At 40.3% G+C, this 25,644-nt stretch overlaps 1 protein-coding gene across 3 annotated transcripts in view; it reads right to left on the reverse strand.

The window, feature by feature from the left end:
- The window catches only part of KHDRBS2 (KH RNA binding domain containing, signal transduction associated 2), a 650,233-nt gene that overhangs the window by 316,041 nt on the left and 308,548 nt on the right, over positions 1 to 25,644 (reverse strand). For all 3 annotated transcript variants that reach the window (XR_012243878.1, XR_012243879.1, XM_073626718.1), the window contains exon 4: positions 4,185 to 4,331. Coding sequence is in view for 1 of the 3 variants with exons in the window: in XM_073626718.1 (XP_073482819.1) it covers positions 4,185 to 4,331 (147 nt within the window). In the remaining 2 variants the exon portion in view is untranslated. The remainder of the gene's footprint in view (positions 1 to 4,184; positions 4,332 to 25,644) is intronic.

The following is a 25,644-nucleotide window of genomic DNA, read 5'->3' on the forward strand; positions in this document are numbered from 1 at the left end:
CGACCAGGGCATTGTTACTTCCTGGGAGGCAGTCCGACATGTGGCTCCAGATCTGCAGGGTGGCCTTGAGGGTCTCCGTAAACACCTTTGTGATGCACTATTGTGTGGAACCTGCATCTTTATCTTCTGTAAACTTTGGTTTAAGTACCCTGTCAGTTGAGGGGACAAATTAAAGTAATTTTTTTGATCAGCATATCCGCCCGTGTGGTTGGGGCTAGTTATTTCCCACACAGACTGCCAAGTTGTCTGTCAGGAAAACTGAAAATTTTCTATCAAATACTTACCGTAGTTTTACTTTCCTGATGGACTCCATGGCAGACGCAGTTCCCACCCATGGATCAAGTGTTGGCTAGTTATGGAACGCAGTCTCTGGCAAATAAGCTGTTCACTTTGAAAGGAATTTGAACTTTGCAAGGGAATTTTCCCCAGTGCTTAGTGAACGTGGTGAAATTTCACTTTGCATGTACAAGGAAAAAAAAATGTACAAGGAAAAAAAAATGTTTTTGCTTAAAGGATAAGTTCACCTTTCTGATGATGTAATATGTTATACCCGTGTTTAGGAGATCCTCTCCCCGCACTCATTGTCACATTTTAAAAACAGTGTCACTGTGCTGGGCGCTGCCTGCATAGCGGTGTCATTCATTTGCACAAATCTGTGTCTGAAGAAACTACCACTGCAGCAGATGGACTTGTACATTGTAGTTTGCATAGGCCACAAGCATGTTGGTCAGCATCCATCCACACCCACACTCCCTCTAGCTTACAAGCTGACATCTCATACAGAAGTAAAGCTGGACAGAGAGTGTGCAGGAGCCTGAAGTTGCACTCGCGATCTGCATATCACGGTTGCAATACTTTGCAGGCTCCTGTTTAAAAAAAATAAATAAATGCACATTATTTTTTGTAAAAAGTGAACTTAGCCTTTAAACATGATTGGATGATGGAAGCAGAGCTACAACCCATTCAATAAGCTCTGGGGATAATGCCCCTGCAAAGTGCAACCTCCCCTGAAAAGTGAACCATCTATTTGCCTTTAGTAAATCAACCCCAGTGTGTCTGCATGGTGGGTCTGTCAGCCTGTGTCTTTTTATTAAGAGCCATTCCAACCCCTTCCCCCCAGATTTTAATAACAGAGGCTCCACATTTGGGGCTATACTGCACATTCCTGTACAGGAAGCTGTGTGCTATAAGATATGCAAGGCTGTGAAATAGATTTTCTAATAAAGTATATCTTAAAAACATTTGTACAGACCAATACAGAATAATTGATAATGATATGAAGGTATGTAATGTTGAATAAAAGTTTAATTTCTACTTGAAGCATCAATTACAAATGCAGTTTTATGCAAAATTTGCTAAACCAGTCACAGTCACCAGTCACAAATGTCACAGTTTAACAAATTAAGTGTATACCTCCTACCAAAGTTTAAGTTGTATTCTAGAATTAATCATGTGCTGCCTCTATAGCTAAACCCTACTTTATGCTGGTATATTAATTTTCTGCAATGACGAAAAATACTGTGTATAAATGTTTGGGTACCACTATGCCCACTGTAGTCTTACCCAAGCACACTGGAACATCACAGAGAAATGTCATAGAACATAGTTATTTAAAACCAGAGTAAACTCCTTTGTATTATTTTTACCTACAATATCTCACAAAAGTGAGCGCACCCCTCACATTTTTGTAAATATTTTATTATAACTTTTCATGTGACAACACTGAAGAAATGACACTTTGCTGCAATGTAAAGTAGTGAGTGTACAGCTTGTATAACAGTGTAAATTTGCTGCCCCCTCAAAATAACTCAACACACAGCCATTAATGTCTAAACTGCTGGCAACAAAAGTGAGTACACCCCTAAGTGAAAATGTCCAAATTGGGCCCAATTAGCCATTTACCCTCCCTGGTGTCATGTGATTCGTTAGTGTTACAAGGTCTAAGGTGTGAATGGGGAGCAAATGTGTTAAATTTGGTGTTATCTCTCTCAATCTCTCATACTGGTCACCGGAAGTTCAACATGGCACCTCATGGCAAAGAACTCTCTGAGGATCTGAAAAAGAGAATTGTTGCTCTACATAAAGATGGCCTAGGCTATAAGAAGATTGCCAAGAACCTGAAACTGAGCTGCAGCACGGTGGCCAAGACCATACAGCAGTTTAACAGGACAGGTTCCACTCAGTTCAGGCCTCATCATGGTCGACCAAAGAAGTTGAGTGCACATGCTCAGCGTCATATCCAGAGGTTCTCTTTGGAAATTAGACATATGAGTGCTGCCAGCATTGCTGCAGAGGTTGAAGGGGCGGGGGCGTCAACCTGTCAGTGCTCAGACCATATGCCGCACACTGCATCAAATTAGTCTGCATGGCTGTCGTCCCAGAAGGAAGCCTCTTCTAAAGATGATGCACAAGAAAGCCTGCAAACAGTTTGCTGAAGACAAGCAGACTAAGGACATGGATTAATGGAACCATGTCCTGTGGTCTGATGAGACCAAGATAAACGTATTTGGTTCAGATGGTGTCAAGCGTGTGTGGCGGCAACCAGGTGAGGAGTACAAAGACAAGTGTGTCTTGCCTACAGTCAAGCATTGTGGTGGGAGTGTCATGGTCTGGGGCTGCATGAGTGCTGCCAGCACTGAGGAGCTACAGTTCATTGAGGGAACCATGAATGCCAAGATCTACTGTGACATACTGAAGCAGAGCATGATCCCTTCCCTTCGGAGACTGGGTCGCAGGGCAGTATTCCAACATGATAACGACCCCAAACACACCTCCAAGATGACCACTGCCTTGCTAAAGAAGCTGAGAGTAAAGGTGATGGACTGGCCAAGCATGTCTCTAGACCTAAACCCTATTGAGCATCTGTGGGGCATCCTCAAGCGGAAGATGGAGGAGCGCAAGGTCTCTAACATCCACCAGCTACGTGATGTCATCATGGCGGAGTGGAAAAGGACTGCAGTGGCAACCTGTGAAGCTCTGGTGAACTCCATGTCCAAGAGGGTTAAGGCAGTGCTGAAAAATAGTGATGGGCACACAATATATTGACAATTTGGGCCCAATTTGGATACTTTCACTTAGGGATGTACTCACTTTTGTTGCCAGTGGTTTAGACATTAATGGCTGTGTGTCGAGTTATTTTGAGGGAACAGCAAATTTACACTGTTATACAAGCTGTACACTCACTACTTTACATTGTAGCAAAGTGTCATTTCTTCAGTGTTGTCACAAGAAAAGATAGAATAAAATATTTTAAAAAATGTGAGGGGTGTACTCACTTTTTTGAAATACTGTATATGTAAGCATATAATAAGGCTTAGCTATAGGTAATGTAAATAACTCCTAAACGTGCACCTTTTAGGAGATATTTACTTTAGAGGCAGCCAGTGACATCACTGGCTGCCTCTAAAGTAAATATCTCCTCTCATCTCATGTGCTCTGAAGGAATGGCATGCCTGTGACGTCCCTTCAGAGCCATGCCGTAAACAGTGACGTCATCACTGGCTCGTTCAATCAGATAGCTGAAAGAAGACTGGGTGAAAATAGAAGTGCCTTCAGCTGTGTCAGCATGCCACTGGAGGGCTTCGTTTTCGGTTAAGTCTGTCATAATATGCTAGTTTTTTTTGTATGCGGTTTACTGCCGCTTGAAGAAGAGGTTGCAGTCCCAGGAATAATCTGTGTGAGTAGCAAAAAAATATGGTTGCAATGGTAGAGCTAGGCTGGATAGACTTCCTGATGTTTGCTCTGGCTATCATTTCTGCTTTACTGGTCTGAAGAAATTGCTTGTTAATGCTAGAACACCAGCTATCATCTTCTTAAAGGTCCTCACACATTATTTAAATTTAAGGCTACAGTATATTCATTTTGAAGATGTAATTTTACACTACTTAGGATTTACTACAAGTGACTACCTCAAAACTAGCATTAAGTCCAGTATCCAAAGTAAAATTGCTAAAGGAGAGTCTATATAGTCACATGGCTTGGGTAATGTATTTTAGCAGTGGAAAAAAAAATAACATGTTATAAAAGATTGACAAGTTGTGCATGTAATGCCTTGTTGTGCTGCTGGTAAATTCCTGTGTTCAACAGAAATATAACACAATCCATCGTACAGTCCCTTCATAGATAAATTATGATGATGGTATAAATGCTATGAATTATGAACCTGACAAATAGCTGACACTTACCGGAGCAAGGAATTTTTTAATCTCTTCCAAAGCATGACTCATACGTGAATAAGCTTCTCCCGGCGGAGCAAACACTTCAATTAATACATGGAGTTCATCACTCAAGTGTGTATATTTTGCCTCTCCACTCTTCCTTAATTCTTCTTCCTGAAAGATGGCATGTATACAAATGAGTTCCTCTCTTCCGAATTGATTTACAACCAAAGGACACATACAACCATAAATATTACAGCTTCAAAAAAGTATGCTATAGACAGAGAAGAGAAGAGAGTCTTTGTTGTAACATGTTTTATTTAGATTACTAAAATCACCAGTGGTAATACTGTTACTTATCTGTTACTCTCCTGCATCATTCAAATATTTTCATTAAAGCACCTGCCAAAAGTAAAGGAGGACTCCAAGGATGCAATACCTGCTAAACATTAGGTCAAAATAACAGCAGATGATGTGGAAGCCTGTCTCTCCTTCTCTGAAATGGTTGCTATATGAGAAGAATGACAGAAATGATCAGCGTGGAGCTTCCTGTCATTGCATACTACACAGAAGCCTGTGACTGAACACAACATCCCCACGGCTGAGGGATCGGCAGTGGAGCCCACAGAGCAGCATCAGAGTACCACCAGGACTGTTCTATCATTGATGGGCAACTTCACCTCATAGACTTTTAAGCGTACACCTTGCACAGTTACACTGAAACCAGTAGGATAGTCTAAGTTGGCGCCTCCCCCCTCTCTGCTCTCTCAATTGGTCAAATCGGATAAAGTTAGTTATAAACCAGATGGAAGTGTAAGATGTTGCGATTTAGAAATATGAATAGCATGTCCAAATGTGCTGCTTACTCAAATGCACAGGTTGACGAAATTATTGACAGGTTGGAAACTGTGAGATATACAGCCACTCAAGATCTAATGGGCTACCTACCAGTGTCCCTTCCTGAAAATTGACAAGAAAAATAATACACTCATTCTCCACACCAGGAGGGTGGTTCCAGCATATCAGGCTACCTTTTGGCTTATAAGGGGCCCTACCTCAATCTAACAAATCATTTATGGGACTTTAGGGACTCATCACCAATATGCTACAGCTTATGTGGATGACAAAGCCCTTAATAGTCCAGATTGAGAGACACATCTGTCATGAATGCAAGCGGTAGTGGAATTGTTCAGGAAAGCAGGACTCATAACAAGTCCAAAAAATGCTCCATAGGTCTGACGGAAACCATTATTGGCCAGAGCCTGATTAAGCCTTAAATTGATAAAGTTGAACCTATACATAAATAACATGTCATAGCATTACTCAGAAATATAGGCTGTTCTAGTCTTGTCTTTTCCAATCTTGCTACCATTGCAGGGAACCTGGTAAGATTTGACGAATGCTAAAGGGTTAGCAATAATCAAATAAAACCTTGAGGAAGAAAAGGCATTCCAGACTTTAAAGCAAGATTTTTTTTGCACAAATAGTGTTGGTGACTCCTGACTTCACAAAAGAGTTTCTAGTACATATGAAGGCCTCCAATCTCATAGTGGGCGCAGTGATGTCCCAGATCATGGGAAAGAAGATGGGAAATAGCACCCTGTGGTGTATCTGAGTAGGAAGTTTGACGCACATGAAAGAATTTTTGCCATTGTTGACAAAGAATGCTTGGCAAATCAAATAGGCTTTAGAAGACTCCAGGTAATGCCTTTCAGGGAGACCTCTTAAGCTAGTGACCAATAATGCTACTTTAAAATAGCTGTCGGAGAAAAGTGAAAAAAAAAACAGCTAGGTGACCATATGATTTTTGACATTACAGGTTTTGAAATGTTTATGCCCTGTTGCAGGTTTATTGCCTCTCCATGGCAGTTGTTCAACTACAGTACCTTGGTGTCATGGTCAGGCTTGAAATCCTGTAGCTATAGCAGTAGAGAGGTTCCCACCAACCATCTGGATAAATGAACAAGCAGGTCACCCTGGCGGATGATGCAGGATCACCCCAGTGTGGGGTCTAAGTACTAACTGGTGATCACGGGGGGGGTAGGTCCAGACCCTGACATTCAGCTTGAGCAAATGGGGTGGATATGTGTGGCAAGGGGGAAAATAGTTGTTCCCCTCATTTCTAGTCTTATGTAGTCTTTAGACCAGGTTTTCGCTTTAGGGGGTGATTAATCCGGTCTGGGTTTTCAGTCCCACTGGCCTCCAATTTTTGTTGCAGGTGAGATAAAAAGGAGGTTCTGGAGAAAAGATGGACCTCTGGTGTGGGGACACCAGCTAACCTTTAGGAGCTGCAAAGAACATTGTAATACTCTGTGAGTAAAGATTGTTGAATACCATGTATGTTTGGGGGTGGCTGGGAGTAGCTTACCACTAGTTAGGCTTTATGCACAGGAATGCTGAGGCCCATACAGTTTGAATGAGAGGTTTGTTTGTGTGTCTGGAGTTGCCTGGAACTGCATGCAGGCTGCCTATGTTATATTAATATGGATGCAGAAACTCTACAGACAGTTGTACTAATTTGATGGGCATGTAGGGGCAGGTGTGTGGCCCTAAACGCACGTAGTCTGTGTTCAGGGCCACACACCCACCTCACACGCCTGTCAAATTGGGAAGTGCAGCTGAGTCTGTACAGCCGCTGTGCTAGCATTGAGTAACAACAAGATTCCAACGCACTATTCACAACGCACACACTCCTGTAGCGATAGCTGTGTATGTAGTGGTGCTGAAGCGACTATTGGCTGGAACCGTGAATAGTCAGAGAGAGAGAGAGAGAGAGAGAGAGAGAGATATGTCACCAGCACACCAAGATCTCCAAAATGGATGCAAAGCTTTCTTCAGCGATCACATCATTACAGCAAATAGCAAAATCTTTGGATCCATTATGGAGATCCTGGTGTGTTGGGGACATCTCTCTCTCTCTCTGAGCATTCAGTAACAAAGACCTTAGCAAGGTACCTCTGTGTTTTTACTTACTGGCAAGAATTTATTTTCTGTTTTGTTTATTTTTATTACTATGTGTTAGTTTAAAAAATATGATGCTTGCTTATGCACCCTTTAGAAGTCTGAGTGTACCTTTTACCTCTAAATGTGTACCTATACGTGTTTTAATGTGCCTAAACTTGACAAATCAGGGCTGATTTATTAAAGGTAAATGTGCTGTTGACTTTGCAAGGGAATTTTCCCTTAGCTTAGTGAATGAGGTAAAGCTCTGCTGACTTCCATCATCCAATCATGTGCAAACAAAAATACCTTTTTTAACTTTTTCAGTTTTATTTTTTTTTTCATTTTTACAAGATTTGGTAAGCTAAATAAAATGTCCTTGTCAATGTGAAAAATCTTTTGCAAAATGAACAGCCTATTTGTCTTTAGTAAATCAACACTATTATGCCCTAGTTTTCAAATCACCTGCAAGAATACTGTCTACAAAGCTCTACAGCAATCAGATCCAACCCAACATTTCTAGTCATGATCTTGTCATTGAATTTAGATGGGGCAAAAGAAATATTATTTATTTGAAAATAAAGCATTTCAGAATTACTACAAAACATTGTAATTTCCGGTAAAAAAATGATCTCTTTCTTGCCATTAAAACAGGTTTGACCTCCAACATGCCCATTACAGACTAGGCATAGATGGAATGATTTCTGACTACCATGTACAGTGAGAAAACAGGATCAGTAATTAGCAAAACTTGTGCATGTAATACTCAGATATGGCTAACCCCATGAATACATATAAAGTAATGAACTACTTTAATAAGAAAAGCTGAAAGGCCATCATTTAATCCATACAAGACTTTTCAAAATTATCTTACAAAGATGGAATTCCTGTTGCACCGAATACCCATAATTTGATGTGATACTGTGCAGGCTCCTGGATTTTGCAGAAAGCTAATGATATTCAAGTAGGCAAGAATTTTGGTAAGTGTGCACAAGCAATGCTGCTGTCACGAGAGGGAGAGAATTTCAAACTTTTGTCAGTTTCAGAAAATCATATCTAGCTGCAGACTGAAATGGTTGCAACAATTTTAAGAACATCAAATTAGAAAATTGATAAATAACAATTATAGGTTGCATTTTATTTCTGTTTATATTTGTCTGTTTTCATGCAGCTAAAACTCACGTGTTTTGCTGCATGAAAATGTATTTAAAAGAGAAATCCTATTATTTCCTTAGGAGCTGGTTCAGGTCTATGTTCTGCAGTTTAATGTGGAAAACAATGGAAAACTATATGTGCCTATTCGCGCTATGTTGAAACCGGCGCTGGAAGCCGCTAGAAAACAGGGCTGTACCTACAGATGGGGATATCCTCTGGCGGTAATATTCCGTTTGGATCAAGCTTCATTCACGCTACACACGCCAGCAGACCTCCCAGCTTTTTTCACCTTTTTGGAAACTGATCTGGTCCATGTGCCGAACTGGCTAATAAAGATCCCGAGACCGATGGGCCGTTCGGGTCCAAACATGAGCAGACCTAACCAGCCTGCTCGCTCTCAGAGAATTCAGGGACGTCCACGCACCTCAGCTAACAGGTCACATGAGTTATAATTATTCTACTGTTCTGGTCAATACAGAAGAACCTGCAGGAACTGGTATCATGACACTTTTTATGGTAACCCCCACAGACTGACACTCACCTGATGCCTACCATTCCCAGTCAACCACCCTGCCACCCTAACACTATAACCTAGTGGAAGAGAGAGGCCTACGTGCCCTGATCTGGATGGGACACTCGCCCATTTTAACTATTCCTCCCCTTTGTTCTCCATTACGAGACAATTGCACCAACCCCCAGAACAAGTCGCAACCACTTGACTTATTATTCGGGAGCTCCGGGATTCAGACTGGGCCATGTTTCTTGGTTTTCCGTTATTTAGTTGCCCTATGATATTCTCTCCGGAGCTCCGGGGATGGGACGACTCCCACTCTCCGCCTATCAGGCAAAACATACCTAGATGCAATTCAGGGATTTTCTCAACCCGAACATTTTGTTTGCATCTGCTACGTTGGAGGATTATGACTAACCCACAAGTGTTACCTAGGTGACCTAAACTAGAGATCACACATTCACCGGACAAAACCAGTCTGTGCCGCTCCTCAGCTGACTGTCTTGCCTCAAGACCCTTAATCATCACCTTTCAGGTACCACAGGCACAGTCAGCATTCTACTTGAAGGGATGGTAAGATTATAATCCATCTGATACCAATGGGTGATCACAGTGATCTGTTACCTACTTTGATAAATATAAGGATGAGATGAGAATATGGCAGACAGTAAAATGATGGGAGGTAGCTTTCTTTCTTAATACACGCTTGACATCTAATGGAGAGTGATTCGGGGAGAATGCTGACTTTGCTCGGGTGGTGTAAAACTGGGAATGGAAACTTATAAGGGGGATGTTGTTGTTATTGTTTTTTTTGTTTTGTTTTGCTGTTTCGTTATATGACCAACCTGCATAAGTGCCGTGTCCGTTGTACTGTCTGTTTTAGATTGTAATAGCTGTTATAAAGGATCTATAAGTTACACGATTCCTAACATTATATCAAGATTAAATCCTGTAGCGCCAGATACATAATACTTGCCCACTCCCACACTCATATGATGGGCCGGGGGGTTCGGGTCGGACCCAGGAGCCTACCAAACCCCTTGCTGAATGCACCCCCACCTAGGCCCACGCTCGTTACTCAGGCCTCCCTGAAGAGCGTAAAAACAATATTTTGCTAAACTACCTTAGATTTTATAAACCCCCTGTAGAGGGCTACTCACCCCTGCTTTTCCCCTTATCCTATTCTTTCTTTTTAACACCTGTTCTGCACTCCTCCCCGCTTCCCCCACACCCCCTCCTTCCCTAACCCGCGATCATGGACGAATTACACATTGTCACTTTAAACGCAAAAGGACTCAACATCCCCAAAAAGCGACGAATGCTACAAAATGACATGAAATGCATGAAAGCAGACATTGTTCTGTTGCAAGAGACGCACTTTAGGGACAACGCTTTCCCTATCCTAAAAAATAGATTCTACCCGACAGTATACTATTCCACATACTCAGAGGCCAAATCTAGAGGAGTTTCAATCCAGATTTCAGCAAAAATTCTGTGGTCCCTGCTCGCTATGGAAACAGACCCGATGGGAAGATTCTTATTCCTTAAGGGCATGATAGGAGACGTAAAAGTGACTATAGCTAACCTCTACGCCCCAAACTGTCAACAAGATACCTTCCTCAAAAAACTCCTGAAATTAATCCAAGAATTCTCAGAAGGCCAGCTCATTGTAGGTGGCAATCCTAATATCCCCCTGCTACCGACTGAAGACACCTCGACGGGGACTTCTTCCACCCCCCGAGGTACACGCAAGGTAATACATTCAGCTCTTCACACTGCACAACTGATCGATGTCTGGCGACTTTTCCACCCCGGTGATCGGGATTACACATTCTATTCCCGTCCACACCACACATACTCCCGTATAGACTACTTCTTAATACCACACGGCCAACTTCAAGCAGTTAGGGGCACAACGATAGGTCCTATAACATGGTCAGACCATGCCCCAGTCACGATGCAATATGCTCTGACTGACTTTTACAGGGGACAAAGAAAGCCGTGGAGGCTCAACGAGAGTCTCCTACAAGATCCGGAGGTGGTGGCCGATGTGGTGAGGGAAATAACACATTATTTCCACACTAACGATACCACAGACAGCGACATAGGCCTGGTGTGGGAGGCTCACAAGGTGGTGATCCACGGCATCCTTATAAAACATGGGGCAAGACTCAAAAAGTTACGGACTGAACAAATGACCACATTACTTAACAAATTACAGAAGCTAGAAGCCACACACAAACAAACTCAAACCAGACAATTGAGAGTCGAACTTGACACAATATGAAAGCAAATTACAGACCTGCTCCACTTTAAAGCCAAGGCGGCACTCCAAATTTCCCAGAAAAAAGTGTACAAATCAGGAAATAAATGTGGTAGACTGCTAGCTCAATCTCTACGAGCTCAAAAGATAGCATCATATATACCATATGTGAATTCCCCAGCTGGCCAAAAAATGTCTCTACCCCAACAAATTACTGAAGAATTCAGGTCTTATTACGAGAGGCTATATAACCTATCCACAACACAACCAACACCAGAACAGATGACAGAATACTTAACCTCCTCCCTGATGCCCACCCTACCAGATGAAACGCGAGACCTTTTAGAAGAACCAATGACGTTACCTGAGGTGCAATTGGCAATAGGTAACGCCAAGCCAGGTAAAGCCCCAGGCCCAGATGGCCTGACAATTCAGTACTACAAAGCCCTTCTACCATCCTTAGGAAGCCACTTGATAAAGCTGTTTAATAACCTTAGTGAGGGGGGTAGGTTCCATAGCTCCATGTTGCAAGCCCAAATATTGGTCATTCCTAAAGAAGGGAAAGATCTGACCCAATGCGGGAGCTACCGTCCAATTTCCCTACTCAACACCGATCTCAAGTTGTTTACCAAAATAATAGCCTCCAGACTACAACAGCACCTTCCCCACTTAATACACTTAGACCAAGTGGGATTCGTACCAACCAGGGAAGCACGGGACAACACCACCAAAGTCCTGAATCTGCTTTACACGGCCAATCTCACAAAAACACCCAGTGTCTTCATAAGCACCGACGCTGAGAAAGCGTTCGACCGCGTGAATTGGTCTTTTATGTTTGAAATGCTTAGGCACGTGGGGATAGGCAGCAATATGATGAGATGGATAATGGCAGCCTACACAACCCCGACAGCTAGAGTTAGGGCCAATGGAGTGACATCAGATCTATTTCCAATTACCAATGGGATGAGGCAGGGGTGTCCTCTCTCACCCCTCTTCTTTGCACTATCCCTCGAACCCTTTCTGTGTCATGTTAGAATGAACCCAAACATTTCGGGAATACAGATAAACCATACTCAATATAAGGTGTCCGCATACGCGGATGGCCTTATATTCTCAATCACACAACCAACGATATCCCTCCCTAATCTACTAGGGGAATTTTAATTATACGTAACCCTCTCTAATCTGAAAATCAACCTGACTAGGTCAGAGGCGATGAGTGTAGGAATACCACAATCACAGCTGGTACATCTCCAATCTAGCTTTAACCTGATATGGACAAATACGTCCCTGAAATATCTAGGTACACAAATCCCCCAAACACTCTCGAGACTTTATGACTTAAACTTCCCACCACTACTGAAATCGGTCAAAGTACTACTACACAATTGGAGCTCAGGTCTACATTCCTGGTTAGGATGCTGCAACACATTAAAAATGTCTATACTCCCAAAATTCCTCTACCTTATGCAAGCCTTGCCAATTAACATACCTGCAACCTATTTTAAGAAGGAGCAGTCAACATTAACGGAATTTGTATGGGCCAAACAAAGACCACGACTTACAAACAAATTACTTGTCCTTCCCAAACAATCCAGTGGCCTAGCTCTACCAGATGTCCGCGCCTACTATCAGGCAGTGCATCTGGGGAGACTGATAGATTGGTGTCGTCACCAAGACACCAAACTCTGGACCCAACTAGAGCAAAATCAAAGTACAGTCCCTCTCCAGAGAGCCCCGTGGTGCTACTCGTTCTTACCGGCAGAGATCAGGCACTATCCACTGATAGGGAATACATTACAAATTTGCGCCCGGCTTCTCTCTCGGTCAAGTTTGTCCTCCTCAAATTCCCCTCTATATCCAATATTGGGAAATCTGCTGTTCGCACCGGGTCTGCGGGATGCGGTCTTTGGGGGCCTGAGTGAGGCGGGTCTGCACCAAGCCTCCCATTTTAGCTCTGGAGGACGCTGGAAAACAACTGCAGAACTCTCTGACCCCACGGGCCCATTTTGCCTAGACTTCCTGAGATCGCTTCAGCTGAATCATTTCCTTAGCTCCATCCAACCACCCCTGTGTAGTAACCAACAGTTGACCACTCTAGAAGACCTATGCTTGGGAATACTACCACACACGCTCTCCCAGACCTACAAACTCTTAAATACTCCCCCAACAGATTTTATACCGCCGGGCTTACTGAAATGGGAAAGAGAACTAGACTGTAGATTCAACAAAACCAAGAGGCAACAAATTCTTAGATTCACGCACAAATCTTCTATATGTGCCAAAACTCAGGAGACAAATTACAAAATTTTCTCACGATGGTACAGAACCCCAGCGCTGTTACACAAATTCTTCCCGACGACATCTGACCTCTGTTGGCATTGCCAAACAGAAAAAGGGACATTATTACATATTTTCTGGACATGTTTTAGACTGACGAATTTTTGGCAAACAATACGGAAGACGATACAGAATTTCACAGATCACACTATCACTGATGACCCAGCTCTCTTCCTCTTACATGCTTCAAACCTACCCACAAAGACATACAAAAGCTCGGTGATCCGACACCTTCTAGACGCAGCTAAAGCCTGTATCCCATTACATTGGAAATCCACAGCTCCACCAACCATAGATTTATGGATCAAAAAAGTAGAGGAAATCAAAAAAATGGAAGACCTCATCCACACCGCACAAAACAGACAAGAGAAGTTTTCCAAAATGTGGCAACTGTGGAACATATTTATTTACTCGGCAGAGGGCCAAGCTTTACGTGAACCTATGAGAGATGATGGAACACCCATAACATAAACTGAAATAAAGATAAACTCTTGACCTATTTAGCGCAAACACTCCATGATCGCGGGGAACAATTTACCCACTCCTCTCCCCCCCTCCCCCTTGCTTCTTCTTCCACCCCTGATTCTTCCTCCTCCTGGAGGACACTCCTACACTACTTTAAAAAGGAAAAAGTAGGGAGGGTGTTCATGGGACCACACTACCCTAACACACTGCACTTTTAGGCGGTATAGATGCACTCCTCTACATAAGAGGGTTACTCGATGATACAATGTATGTCTTCTGGATTTAACTACTGTATCGCCGCAAAGTGAGCAAGGACAATACTGGAATAAAAACTTCAATAATATCTGACATGATGTGAACATATTCTAACAACAATGTCATAAAGTCATGTTGATGTATCATGAACTTTGTTAATTATGATGTATTGTGTTATGTATTACCTTGTATTATTTGGGTCCATGTGGGCCCCTTCCTGTCATAAATAAAAAATAAAACAAAAAAACAAAAAAAAAACCCAGCATATTAAACTTTATAAAACTATGTCTGTTTATGACTATTCTAAAAAGAATCCTTTCCAATGGAGGCTGCCATTGCTACTTTTCATTCTACAAATATTAGCTTCTCTCCTGTCATCTTGTCCTTTTTCCATCAATACTTGTAGTCACTGACCTAAATCAAGCATGCAGATAATTATTTCTAACTTTCCTGATCTGCATAGTCATTCCCACTCTGTGACTCAGAAAGTAATGAAGCCAGTGTGTCAAAGTAATATACAGGCAATTAGCCTTTTTAGAACCATGTCAGCAGTGGTAGTCCCCATATTATGCTTAGTAAATGAGGGCTTTACATAGTATCTATTTACCTGGCTGCTAAATAGCTTCAGAAATTCAACACCATACTCTGTAGTTCCAAATTCAGTTTTGGTGGATACATCTTTTACCCCTTCCCGCTGATGTAAAAAACACATATATGCGGCCCCACTGCACTGGGATGTTTTCTGCGGGGCCAAGGTACAAGGTAAAATAAGGAGAGGTAGGTATGGCACTGTTCTGGGGTGCAATATTACATGCCCCTATGTGACCCTCTATATATCCTACTGTTATTTTAAACAAAACAAAAATTAAAGTGTTGTGTGCTTAGTTCAAATCCAAAAGTGTGAAAGTGCTGGTAATGCATATAACAAGAAAAAATGTGTATGTAATATAATAACAAGTACTCTTCTAAATTGTACCTCAGTGTTAAGCCCCCTACACACTATTAGATTTTCTGCAGATTTTTGTCTTAAGATTTACCAAAACCATGTAGTGCAAAGGCCTGCTGGATTGCATACATATTGAATCGCTTAAAGTTTGACCTCATATTATATGGTTTTGGTAAATCTGAACAAAGAAATCTGCAGAAAATCTAATAGTGTGTATGGGGCCTTACTCATACGAATTAATATTATACAAAAAGAAACATATATGTACATATGTACTGTGTTCAAAAATGATCCACAATACATTTACTGAGAATGCATAACTAAACCTCTACTTAAAGTGACTTGTGCTCTTGAAATCGTGCCTTAGTGATGCTCATATGCATCAAATTCATGCAAAAAGATACATATATATATATATATATATATATATATATATATATATATATACATATATATACTGTAATCATAAATAGTCCATATATCATTTCAAAGAAACATTCAAAAATAAAAATACATTGGGGTGCCATGACGTGGCTCTGTGGTTCATGCATGTGTTTGCAAATGCGTGTGGACTAAACCCCTGTTTTTTTGCATACTGTTAGACAGGTCAATTTGGTTGTCTGCGAGCTGGTGTGTGGGCCGCCTTCAAACGGGGGGCAAGCACCGCCGGCAGCCTGGGTTGTATGGTGAATGAACATACTTCTACCACATGTGATGACATCTTACGTGGAGAGTCTGAGGAGCCCCTTTAGCTTTGAAAGACCCGAGGCTGGGGTTAAGAGCCACAGGCGTGTATGATCTCCTTAAACGGGGGATCTAAGGAGCTGGTAAGCGGCAGTATTTTCGTGGGTGGAGGCACTCTCTCATTGCACCCCATCACACCCCTCCAAGTGTTGAAATTGCATGTCTTTGCTGACAGGAAGATTACAAAGTCACCTTCTATACAATTGCTTATAAGTGGGCTTTTTTCAACTAGCCTATCTGAGTGGACTCGATTTTGTTACATGTGCATCTTGCTATGTACCCTATTTTCACAATTCTTTGCAATTATCACTGGTGAAAACATAAATGTTGATGTGATACCATATTGCAAGAACCTTTTATATATTTTCAATGGTGTGATTTAAATGTTGTATCATTTTACAGCGCAGCTTTCCTTTTTATGATATATATATATATATATATATATATATATATATATATATATATATATATATATATAAAAACACTGTAATCATAAATAGTCCATATATCATTTCAAAGAAACATTCAAAAATAAAAATACAAATGAAAAAAGTGAAAAAGTGACAGGTGATCTTCAAATGTGTGCTCTGTGCTCCTCATAGATCCCCTATAGGAATTTCACTCACCCGAACCACTAACACCACGCAGGGGTATTTCACTTTCACAGTATCTGCCACTGTGCAGCAATCATGACATCTTATTTCCGCTGTGTCAACTGTATGTTACCATGCTTGCGGTGTAAAGTATATATTCCTCCCTTAGATCTCCCTCCGTATCTCCCAGATATAGAAAAGAGACATCTCCATAGTGTGATACCATTTAAAATTACATTTATTGTTGCATAATAGTGAAAACGTATTCACATTTAGTTCAAATATATAAGGCCTTGAAAAAAATACAGGAAGCTGGGACGATTTGCGTTTCACGGCTCAAAACAAGAAGTGATGCAAAGACGCTGGAAGCTTCTCCCTACACGTTTTATCGCTAAGACGTCATCTGGAGCGGTGCCATCTTGCTACACCCTCCGGTTTAAATAGCATGTGGCCCTGATTAGTGGTCATGTGACCAAGGCCATTTAGGTTAGCCTGTTGGTAAGCAGACTAGGGCTCCATCTGTTGTGTTGTTATTCTTACTATTTGACTTTCAAGCCCGCATTAAATTCCCAAAACATCCCTTTGGCAGAATTGCTATATCATTTAACTGGCCGTTTTTAGTTTGTGCTAGCTGGAACTGCCCAATGTCTAATAAATGTTAGTCACGGGGACACCGCATGCTATAACAATATTATATATGGTAACACAAATGGTTATACTTATTTTAAAAAAAAGATATCATTTTTATATATTAACCCCTTAAAAAAATAATAAAATGTGTACATAAAAATGTACAATATATAAAAAAATAATAATAAAAATAATAGAATAATACACAAAAGGGGGGTACACCCAGAAGTAAATTAGCTCCCCATGTGTATAAAAACAATTGGTTGATAAATGAATTCAGAAGTGTGCATTGTTCTTTATACCATATGGTGTCCTACATCCCACACCATGTATACCTATAAGTCTAATTGTGTTCCAACTGTCGCATGAAGTATATGAACCTAAAAACCTACTCCATAATTGACTCTGACTGTGAGTGGGAAAGCATATAAAGTTTAGAAAAATTTGAAAATGTTATTAAAAGTTAGCGGGGAAGCAATTAAGGTCTATATGTATGTTCAATCCATTAGGGTGGAGAGTATTGAGTAAGAAAATCCATTTCGTTTCATTTTGTGATATTTTTATCTTTTTAAAGAACTCTCGTGGGGAGTATGGCGCTGTTCAAAAGTGAATGGAAATAAAAATAATACCCCAAAAAAATGTGTACATCAAAGTATAATACTACAATATGTGGGAAATACTGTGAATAAATGCGTAAATCGTAAACAAACAGTGTGTCATGTGCAAATGCCACATGTGTAAAACTTCACAAAATATTATAAAATCAAGTGTAGGTGTGGCTGGAGCATCAATGGTCCTAAAAGAGATACATACACCTAAAAATAATAATATGGAAGAAGTAGAGAGGAGACTTGCTGGAAGTTTCAGCAGAGGAGGACCAGTGGTGTCACAACCAGGAAGGAGATCGTGGAGTCACTGAGGGGGACACCGATCGATTCCTGCCATTGGATCTACATTTACATGCTCATTACCCTTGAAGGGGTTGGGCCTTTCGGTGAGTGGGGACACAAATGGGGGTTCCAGAGGAAGAGATCACATAACAACCACAACAATCCACACGGGATACTTTGAAAGCAGAGACACTTCTCACAGATTTTTTCTTTTTTCACTTATATTTTTCAGCACTTCATTTTTGTTTGGACACGTAAATCATTTGGATCCTATTTTGGATGATCTTGGTACACTATCACGTTAATACCTCATTACACTGATTGATCTTAATTGTGCATAATTTTTTGGGGTATATTTTATGCGTTTTTTCTTTTTTGGGATATTTTAAATCAGCACTGATATTACACAAATATATATATATATATATATATATATATATTTTTATATCCATATTATTATTTTTAGGTGTATGTATCTCTTTTAGGACCATTGATGCTCCAGCCACACCTACACTTGATTTTATAATATTTTGTGAAGTTTTACACAGTGGCATTTGCACATGACACACTGTTTGTTTACGATTTACGCATTTATTCACAGTATTTCCCACATATTGTAGTATTATACTTTGATGTACACATTTTTTTGGGGTATTATTTTTATTTCCATTCACTTTTGAACAGCGCCATACTCCCCACGAGAGTTCTTTAGTCTTTTGAATTTCACCTTGGTGTTTTTCCTTTTTTTGGGGGGCTGCAGTTCTCTTAAGACACTGTCCTAAGCGCGGAAATGAGTTTGCATTTTTATCTTTTTGTTGTCTCCTCTCCAGTGTTCCTTAATTGTATCTATGGTATAAAATACCATCTCAATACCAACCTAAAATTTCTAGATATGCTATGTTTTAGAAAGCCCATCTTTATGTTGTTTATATGCTCACAAATTATGATGTATAAGGGCCTTGTAGTTCTTCCTACATACTGTTTTTGGCAAGGACATTCGATAACGTACTTGACATGTGTGCTGGTGCATGTTATTATTTCCCTAATATTGTATTCTCTTCCTGTTGTGATGGACTTGAAGGACTCTTTTTTCATCAGTTTTTTTTGCTGGTTCTGCATGGGAGACATTTGCCACATTTATAAAACCCTTTCAATTCTTTGAATATTTTAATTTGTCTGGGAGGATAAAGTGTGTTATGAATTAGTCTATTTCTCAAAGAAGGGGCTCTTCTATAGATGAAGGTTGGTTTGTTTGTTATGTTTGTTAGGATACTTTTTAGAGTTGTGTCAGATTGTAAAATTGGCCAGTGTTTTTTATAACCTTTTCCACTGATTTATGTTGCCTGTTATAACCAGTAACAAAGGCCGTTTCATTATAATGATTTTTCTTGTTATCTTTTTTGCATTCTATCATGATATTTCTATCTATTGTTCTGACCTTTTCTTTTAAGGTTTCCAAACTTTTTCTTTTGTACCCTTTTTCCACAAATCTGTCAACAAGTATGTTGGATTGTTTTTCATAATCTTCTAGGTTACTGCAATTACGATATATAAGCATCAGTTGTCCTTTTGGTACATTTTCTACCCATTTAGGGCAATGGCAACTATTGGTTGGGATATATCTGTTACGGTCCGTTTAAAAAAAAAAAAAAAAAAAGCTATTGTGTGTATCTCTCCATCTTCCTTAAAAATTTGTAAATCTAAATAATCAATGCTTTGCTTGCTCCATCCTCCTGTGAATGAGATACCATAGATGTTTTGGTTTATCTCATCAAAAAATTCCTTCAACTCTTCCTCTGTGCCCCTCCATATTATTATTATGTTGTCAATGTACCTCCTGTACAGTTTTAGATTAGTTCTTCTGACGCCATATATTTTTTTTCTTCCCATCTGTTAAGAAATAGGTTCGCTACACTGGGGGCATATTTGGCCCCATCACCACTCCTTTTGTTTGAGTATAATGTTCTGCCTTGAACCAGAAATAATTATGGCTCATGGCCATCCTTAGACCTTCCAATATGTAATTAATTTGATCTTGTTGTAAATGTGTTTGAGTTTGTAGTGCCTATTCAGCACAACTTATGCCATCATCCTCTATAATATTAGTATATAGGGAATTCACATAAATCGTGACTAAAATGTCTTCTTCTTCCGCTTTAATAGTTCTTAGTTCTGAAATTAATTGTCTACTGTTTTCAGGTAGGATTTTCCTTCAGATACCAATGGTTGTAAAAATGTGTCTAAATATTTCCCCAGTCTTGAAAAAAGGGAATCTATTCCACTGACTATGGGTCTTCCTGGGGGTTTTTCTTGATTTTTATTAATTTTTGGGACGTAATAGATAATTGGTGTCCTGGCTACCTCTGGGACCAGATATCTGGCTTCCTTCTTAGTTATCTCTTTCTCTTTCCCTTTTTTGAAAATGCCTTCAATTTCTTTTCGTACACCACTTTTGGATTGCATTTCTATTTCTTTTATGTGTCTTCCACATTTAGGAGCGTTTTCATCTCTTCCTCATAATCACTTTTGTTGCTGATCACTAGTCCTCCCCTTTGTCCGCTGGGCAAATAATCACTTCCTTCTTCTTCTTTATCATCTTTATTGTGTTACATATTTTTTTTTTGGACTTCTTAATCTTTATTTCTTGATGTCTTCCTCCACCATCTTTTTAAATACCTATAGGCTTTCATTATTTTTTTGTCTTAGGGATTGAATGTAGAGTTGTTCCTTAATTGCGAATGTTTGAACTTTGTGCTTGTTATTTTTGTTTGTCCCTCCTGTTTGGAGGCACAAAATTTCTTAATATTAAATTTTCTAATGAATTTTTGTAGTTTTATATACACTTAGAATTTATCCAGATCTTTGTCAGGAGTGAATTTCAAACCCAAGTCTAATACCTTTGTTTCCTCTTCATTAAAAATTAAATTACTCAGGTTAAAAATCCCATTACCTAATACTCTTGCCTTCTTTTTCTTTGCCCCCCCTCACTTGCCACTGGTCCATTTTCTCTTTCCCATCTTTGGGGTCTCTGGGGGTCCTCTCATCTGTCGTCTCATTGGATGTCTCTCCTGTTTCCAATTGATCTCTCTCTGTTCCGTATATTCAATTCTTGGGGGTCTCTGTGTATTTTGCCATCCTTAAATCCTTGGAGGACCCCAATTTTGATTTCTGGGGGGCCTTCCCCCCTCTGTGTCCCCTGGGAAAAAAATCTTTCTTGTAATAGGGTTCCCTATGGGGGAAATTCTGATGGCCATGTCTAAGAGGCGAATATCTATTGGGGTTCCTTGGAATTCTAGGTGTTCTCGGAGTGTTGGGGTAATGATATTCATTGGTGTCTTGATCTTGATATCTTCGATCTCAGTGTTGATGTTCTTTTCTTCTGTGTGTGGGACTTCTTTCTCTCCTTTGCATGGGTATTGGGGTTCTTGGTGTGTGTGGTCTAGTTTCATTCCATTCAACTACTTCTTCCCTTTCTAATGAGTGGTCTCTTGATTCTACTTCCATTGAAATATTAATATCTCCTTCAATGTACTTTTCATCGACCTGCCATTTGTAAACTTGTTGATTCTTATGCCGCGTACACACGGTCGGATTTTCCAATGGGAAATGTTGGATGTGCGCTTGTTGGCTGAAAGTCCAACCATGTGTATGCTCCATCGAACATTTGTCGTCGGACTTTCCGCCAACAAATGTTGGCTAGCAGGTTCTCAAATTTTCCGCCAACAAAACTTTGTTGTCGAACTTTCTGATCATGTGTACACAAGCCATCGCCCAAAAGTTCACGTATGCTCGGAATCAAGTATGAACCAGAAGCGCTCGGTCTTGTAAAACTGCGTTCGTAATGGAGATATCACGTTCCCCACGTGGCAAATTACGAAATTTCTCAATGCAGCACATTCTCTTCTTTATAATGCTATAATGAAGTTGCTTTGCTGCTGATATAGAGTTCTGACAAACGTATTTTTTTATTATCTCTAGTGATCTCATGAATAATTTTTTTGGTTGTTTTTTTTCTCGTGAGCTCCAGAATAATCTTTTTTATTTTCTTTTTTTTTCTAGTGCTCTCCATATTTTTTATTTTATTTTTTTCTCGTGATCTCCAGAATAATCTTTTTTATTTTCTTTTTTTATAGTGATCTCCATATTTTTTTTTTTTTTTATAGTGATCTCCATAATAATTTTTATTTTCGTTTTGTGTGTCAAGTTTACCACAACACCATTATTATCTTATATTTTTTTTAACCTCAAAGATACAACTATGTTGATGTCCCTTGTTAATTTGACATTGTATTTTTGAAATGTACCTGCCTACTCACAAACAAACTGTCCTTTTTGAAGTAAAACACATAGCCAAGTATTTGACAAAACCAAAAATTTTAATTTAATAGGGAGCACAAGGTCATAACAAAATAAAGAGGAAGGCAACGCTGGAGAAACAGTTGGAATTGGTGAAGCCTTTGTACCCCAGGGCAGACATCAATTATTTGACTGTGAAATTTGGTAACCTGAGGAGTCCATTTAATAGGGAGCACACTACGGTCCAGGACTCCGAGAGATCGGGAGCAGCAGCAGATGACATATATGTCCCGAGGCTGTGGTCTTACAGAAGCCTGCGTATTTTGCCAGACCAGACCAAACCCAGGTCATCACTCTCAACACTTCCTTCCATGCTTGCTTCCATGCTACTGTGGTGGGTGGGGTGTCTGTGGTGTTGGTGGTGTTGCTGGAGGTGGTGGAGGAGCATGGTCAAATGCTGTCCCGTCTGATTAGTATGACGCGTCTAGGCATTATAAATATTCTGTGTGTTCCCTTGTAAGCCGTGTACAGCCCCCGGCTGTCTCCCAGGGTCACATCGATCCACTGCTAAGTTAAAGTAAGTACACGTTCACATATTTCTGAAATTATTATCCACCTTACAGAGCTGACTAACGGTACTCCTTTCCTATAATCCACATATATAGGTAGTATATGCCTGTTCAACTACATACCACCACTGCTATCTTGTAATATTATTAAGGTCTTTCCTCCTTTTTTGGATCTTGGACCTCTATATCCATGTGTTTATCTGGTTGTTCCTACTCTTGGATTTTTGATGTACACTTGCCCCTGCTAGAGCTATTTATATAAAACAAAACAGTAGGTATTCTACCTTTTTTGTCCCATATGTGTCTCATTGCTGTATGCATTGTTATTTAAAAACCAACGGGACGCTTTTTTTTTTCTCACAGTTTATTATAAGTATTCCTTACTGTTGGAAACCTACCGGCTGCTATAAATTTGTACTTAAATTCTAATGATGTCTTTCTGTCCCAGTGCTCTCTTGGCCAGTATAGCATAGGTTTTTAATGATATAACATGTTTGTATAATTTGTTCGATCTCTTTTTATTTTAATTGGAATATATCTCATTTGCAGATTGTGAGATTTGTTTTTGTCCCTTCTTTGTTACAATTTTGAACCTCGTTTGTGTCCTGAAGAAGCCTCACGGCGTAATGCGTAGATGCATGACGCATAAGGGCTCAATGTACAAATTGTATCATTTGATTCATGTTTTTATCTCTTCTTTTTGAACACTGTTTATGAATTGATGTATCTTTTTCAATAAATATTTTTGATTTAATATTAGTTGTGTTACCTTCTCCATTGTTTCCATGCCTATAAAGTCCGAATTTTTGGTTACTATTTAGTATCTCCTTCTTCTCATGATCAAACTCACAAAGGTGGGATTGAGGTGTGAGTTCGCCCCTTGTCCCCTTGTTTAGGGCCTTCAGAATAATTTCTTCACATATCATGCATTGGCCCTCCTCCTTTTCTAGTTTGCTGGTAGTAACACATCCAAATGCCTCGTGTACACCAGGGGTCATGGTAATTGCCACAGTAGCCTGTTTTAGGAAAGCAGCCATGGACTCCTCCAGGTTCCTTGCCTTCTTGGTCCTTTTGGTTGGAGGGCGGAGGGGAGGAACCTGTGATTCCGTCATGCTGCTTGCCATGACCTCCTACTGGCTGAGACTTTCCTGTTTATGAAAATGGTACATAGTTTTAGGTTTTTGGTCATCAATCACACACAATTTTGAGCTCATGACTGTTGCAAATTGAATGTTAACAAATCGAAAAGACTATCATTCTGACCCCAGCATTTTTCATTCTTGTCCCAATAATTTTTAGCTACTACTGTCTATTGATATGTAAACCACTTTGTTAAAGCAGAAATTAGTGATCAATAACATCTAGTTACCATCATTAAATTTTTGACAAGAAATATCTTCAACAATGCTATACATGGGTCAAGCTGGGCTCCTCCACATCTTCTTCCTGGGTGTAAGGCCCAGGTTGGACCTCAGGAGCCTCAGCTGATGTGGAAGGAAGTGTTGATAGCAATGGCCTGGGTTCCGTCTGGTCGGACAAAAAAACGCAGGCTGTCGCAGTACCACAGCCTGGGGACATATAAGTCATCTGCTGCTGCTCAGGATCTCTGGGAATCCTGGACTTTCTTGCTCTCCCTATTATATGTGCTCCTCAGGCTACCAATTTTGGCCTTCAAATAGTTGATGTCTGTCATGGGACACACAGGCTTCACCAATTCCAAAAGTTTATCCAGCGCTGCCTTCCTCTTTTGCTTGTTTGAATAGTCCCTGCATTGGACTTGCCAGAGACATGGCAGCTCCCTGTACTTGTCTATGAAGTTGGACAGGAAGTCAGGGGTTGTGAATTTATCCACCATTTTATCTGCAAAACACAACACGTGTTATGCTTTATATACACTGCACATGCGTCAAACTCTGCCCCTGTCCTTCTTTCTAGTGTATTCCCCGCCTCTTCTCTTTCGGGGCAGAGGGAGAGCACATGGTGGAGACACAGCAGGTGCCTGCAGAGTGCAGCAATGATGAGGAAAGCCTGGAGCAAGGCAGTTCCAGATCCAGGAGGAGATATAAGGCTTCAAATGTGTCCTTTGAAGAGATGGTGGACATCTTGAAGAGGACAGACTATGATGGGAATTATGGACAGTACAGAAACCCAAATGTGAGAAAGGCCAAGATCATGACTAAAGTTGTGAGAAATCTGCACAGGACTTTTGGGGTACAACGATCCAAGGAGCAATTGAGGAAACACTGGTCAGACCTGAAATTGAGGGAGTAGGATCAGTATAGGAGGATCAGAAAAGTGCTGCAAAAAAGTAAGTATTTGTCGTGTGTTCCAATTATTATTACTTTTGTGCTGGTCCATGTGCTTTTCTTTACTGTTGTACAGTTTAAAATGCCAAGTTTGAGGTTCGTGGGCACAGTATTAAACATTGTTCGTTCGACCACTAATACGACGTTTTTGGCAGATGCAGGTTAACTACATTTGTTCATGCCTATTTTGATTAAAAGAAGTTTATTACATTGTTGTCTAGATGTGTTTGAAACTATAATGAAATGACAGCTTGATTCAGTGTAAGGAGAGAACACTCAGCAGCTGTTTACACATCTGGATGCAAGAGCACTAGTGTGGGACACCATAACAATCTTTTTATTGTGTCCCACGCAGGTGCTCTAGTGGATACTAGGGGCCTCTCCATGTGTGAAACTTGCACAAAACAGGTAAGTATTCCAACTTTTGAAAGGGAAAAAATAATGTCTTCAGCTTGGAACTCTGCCAAAACAGACAACTGGACGACACTTCAAAGCAATGTTTCATATTACTATTTCTAGCCTTAAATATCTGTCTGCTAAGTATACCAAAAAATAATGTCTTCAGCTTGGAACTCTGCCAAAAC

Source organism: Aquarana catesbeiana, linkage group LG04, assembly GCF_042186555.1.
Source record: "Aquarana catesbeiana isolate 2022-GZ linkage group LG04, ASM4218655v1, whole genome shotgun sequence".
In the NCBI taxonomy this organism is placed as follows: domain Eukaryota; kingdom Metazoa; phylum Chordata; class Amphibia; order Anura; family Ranidae; genus Aquarana; species Aquarana catesbeiana.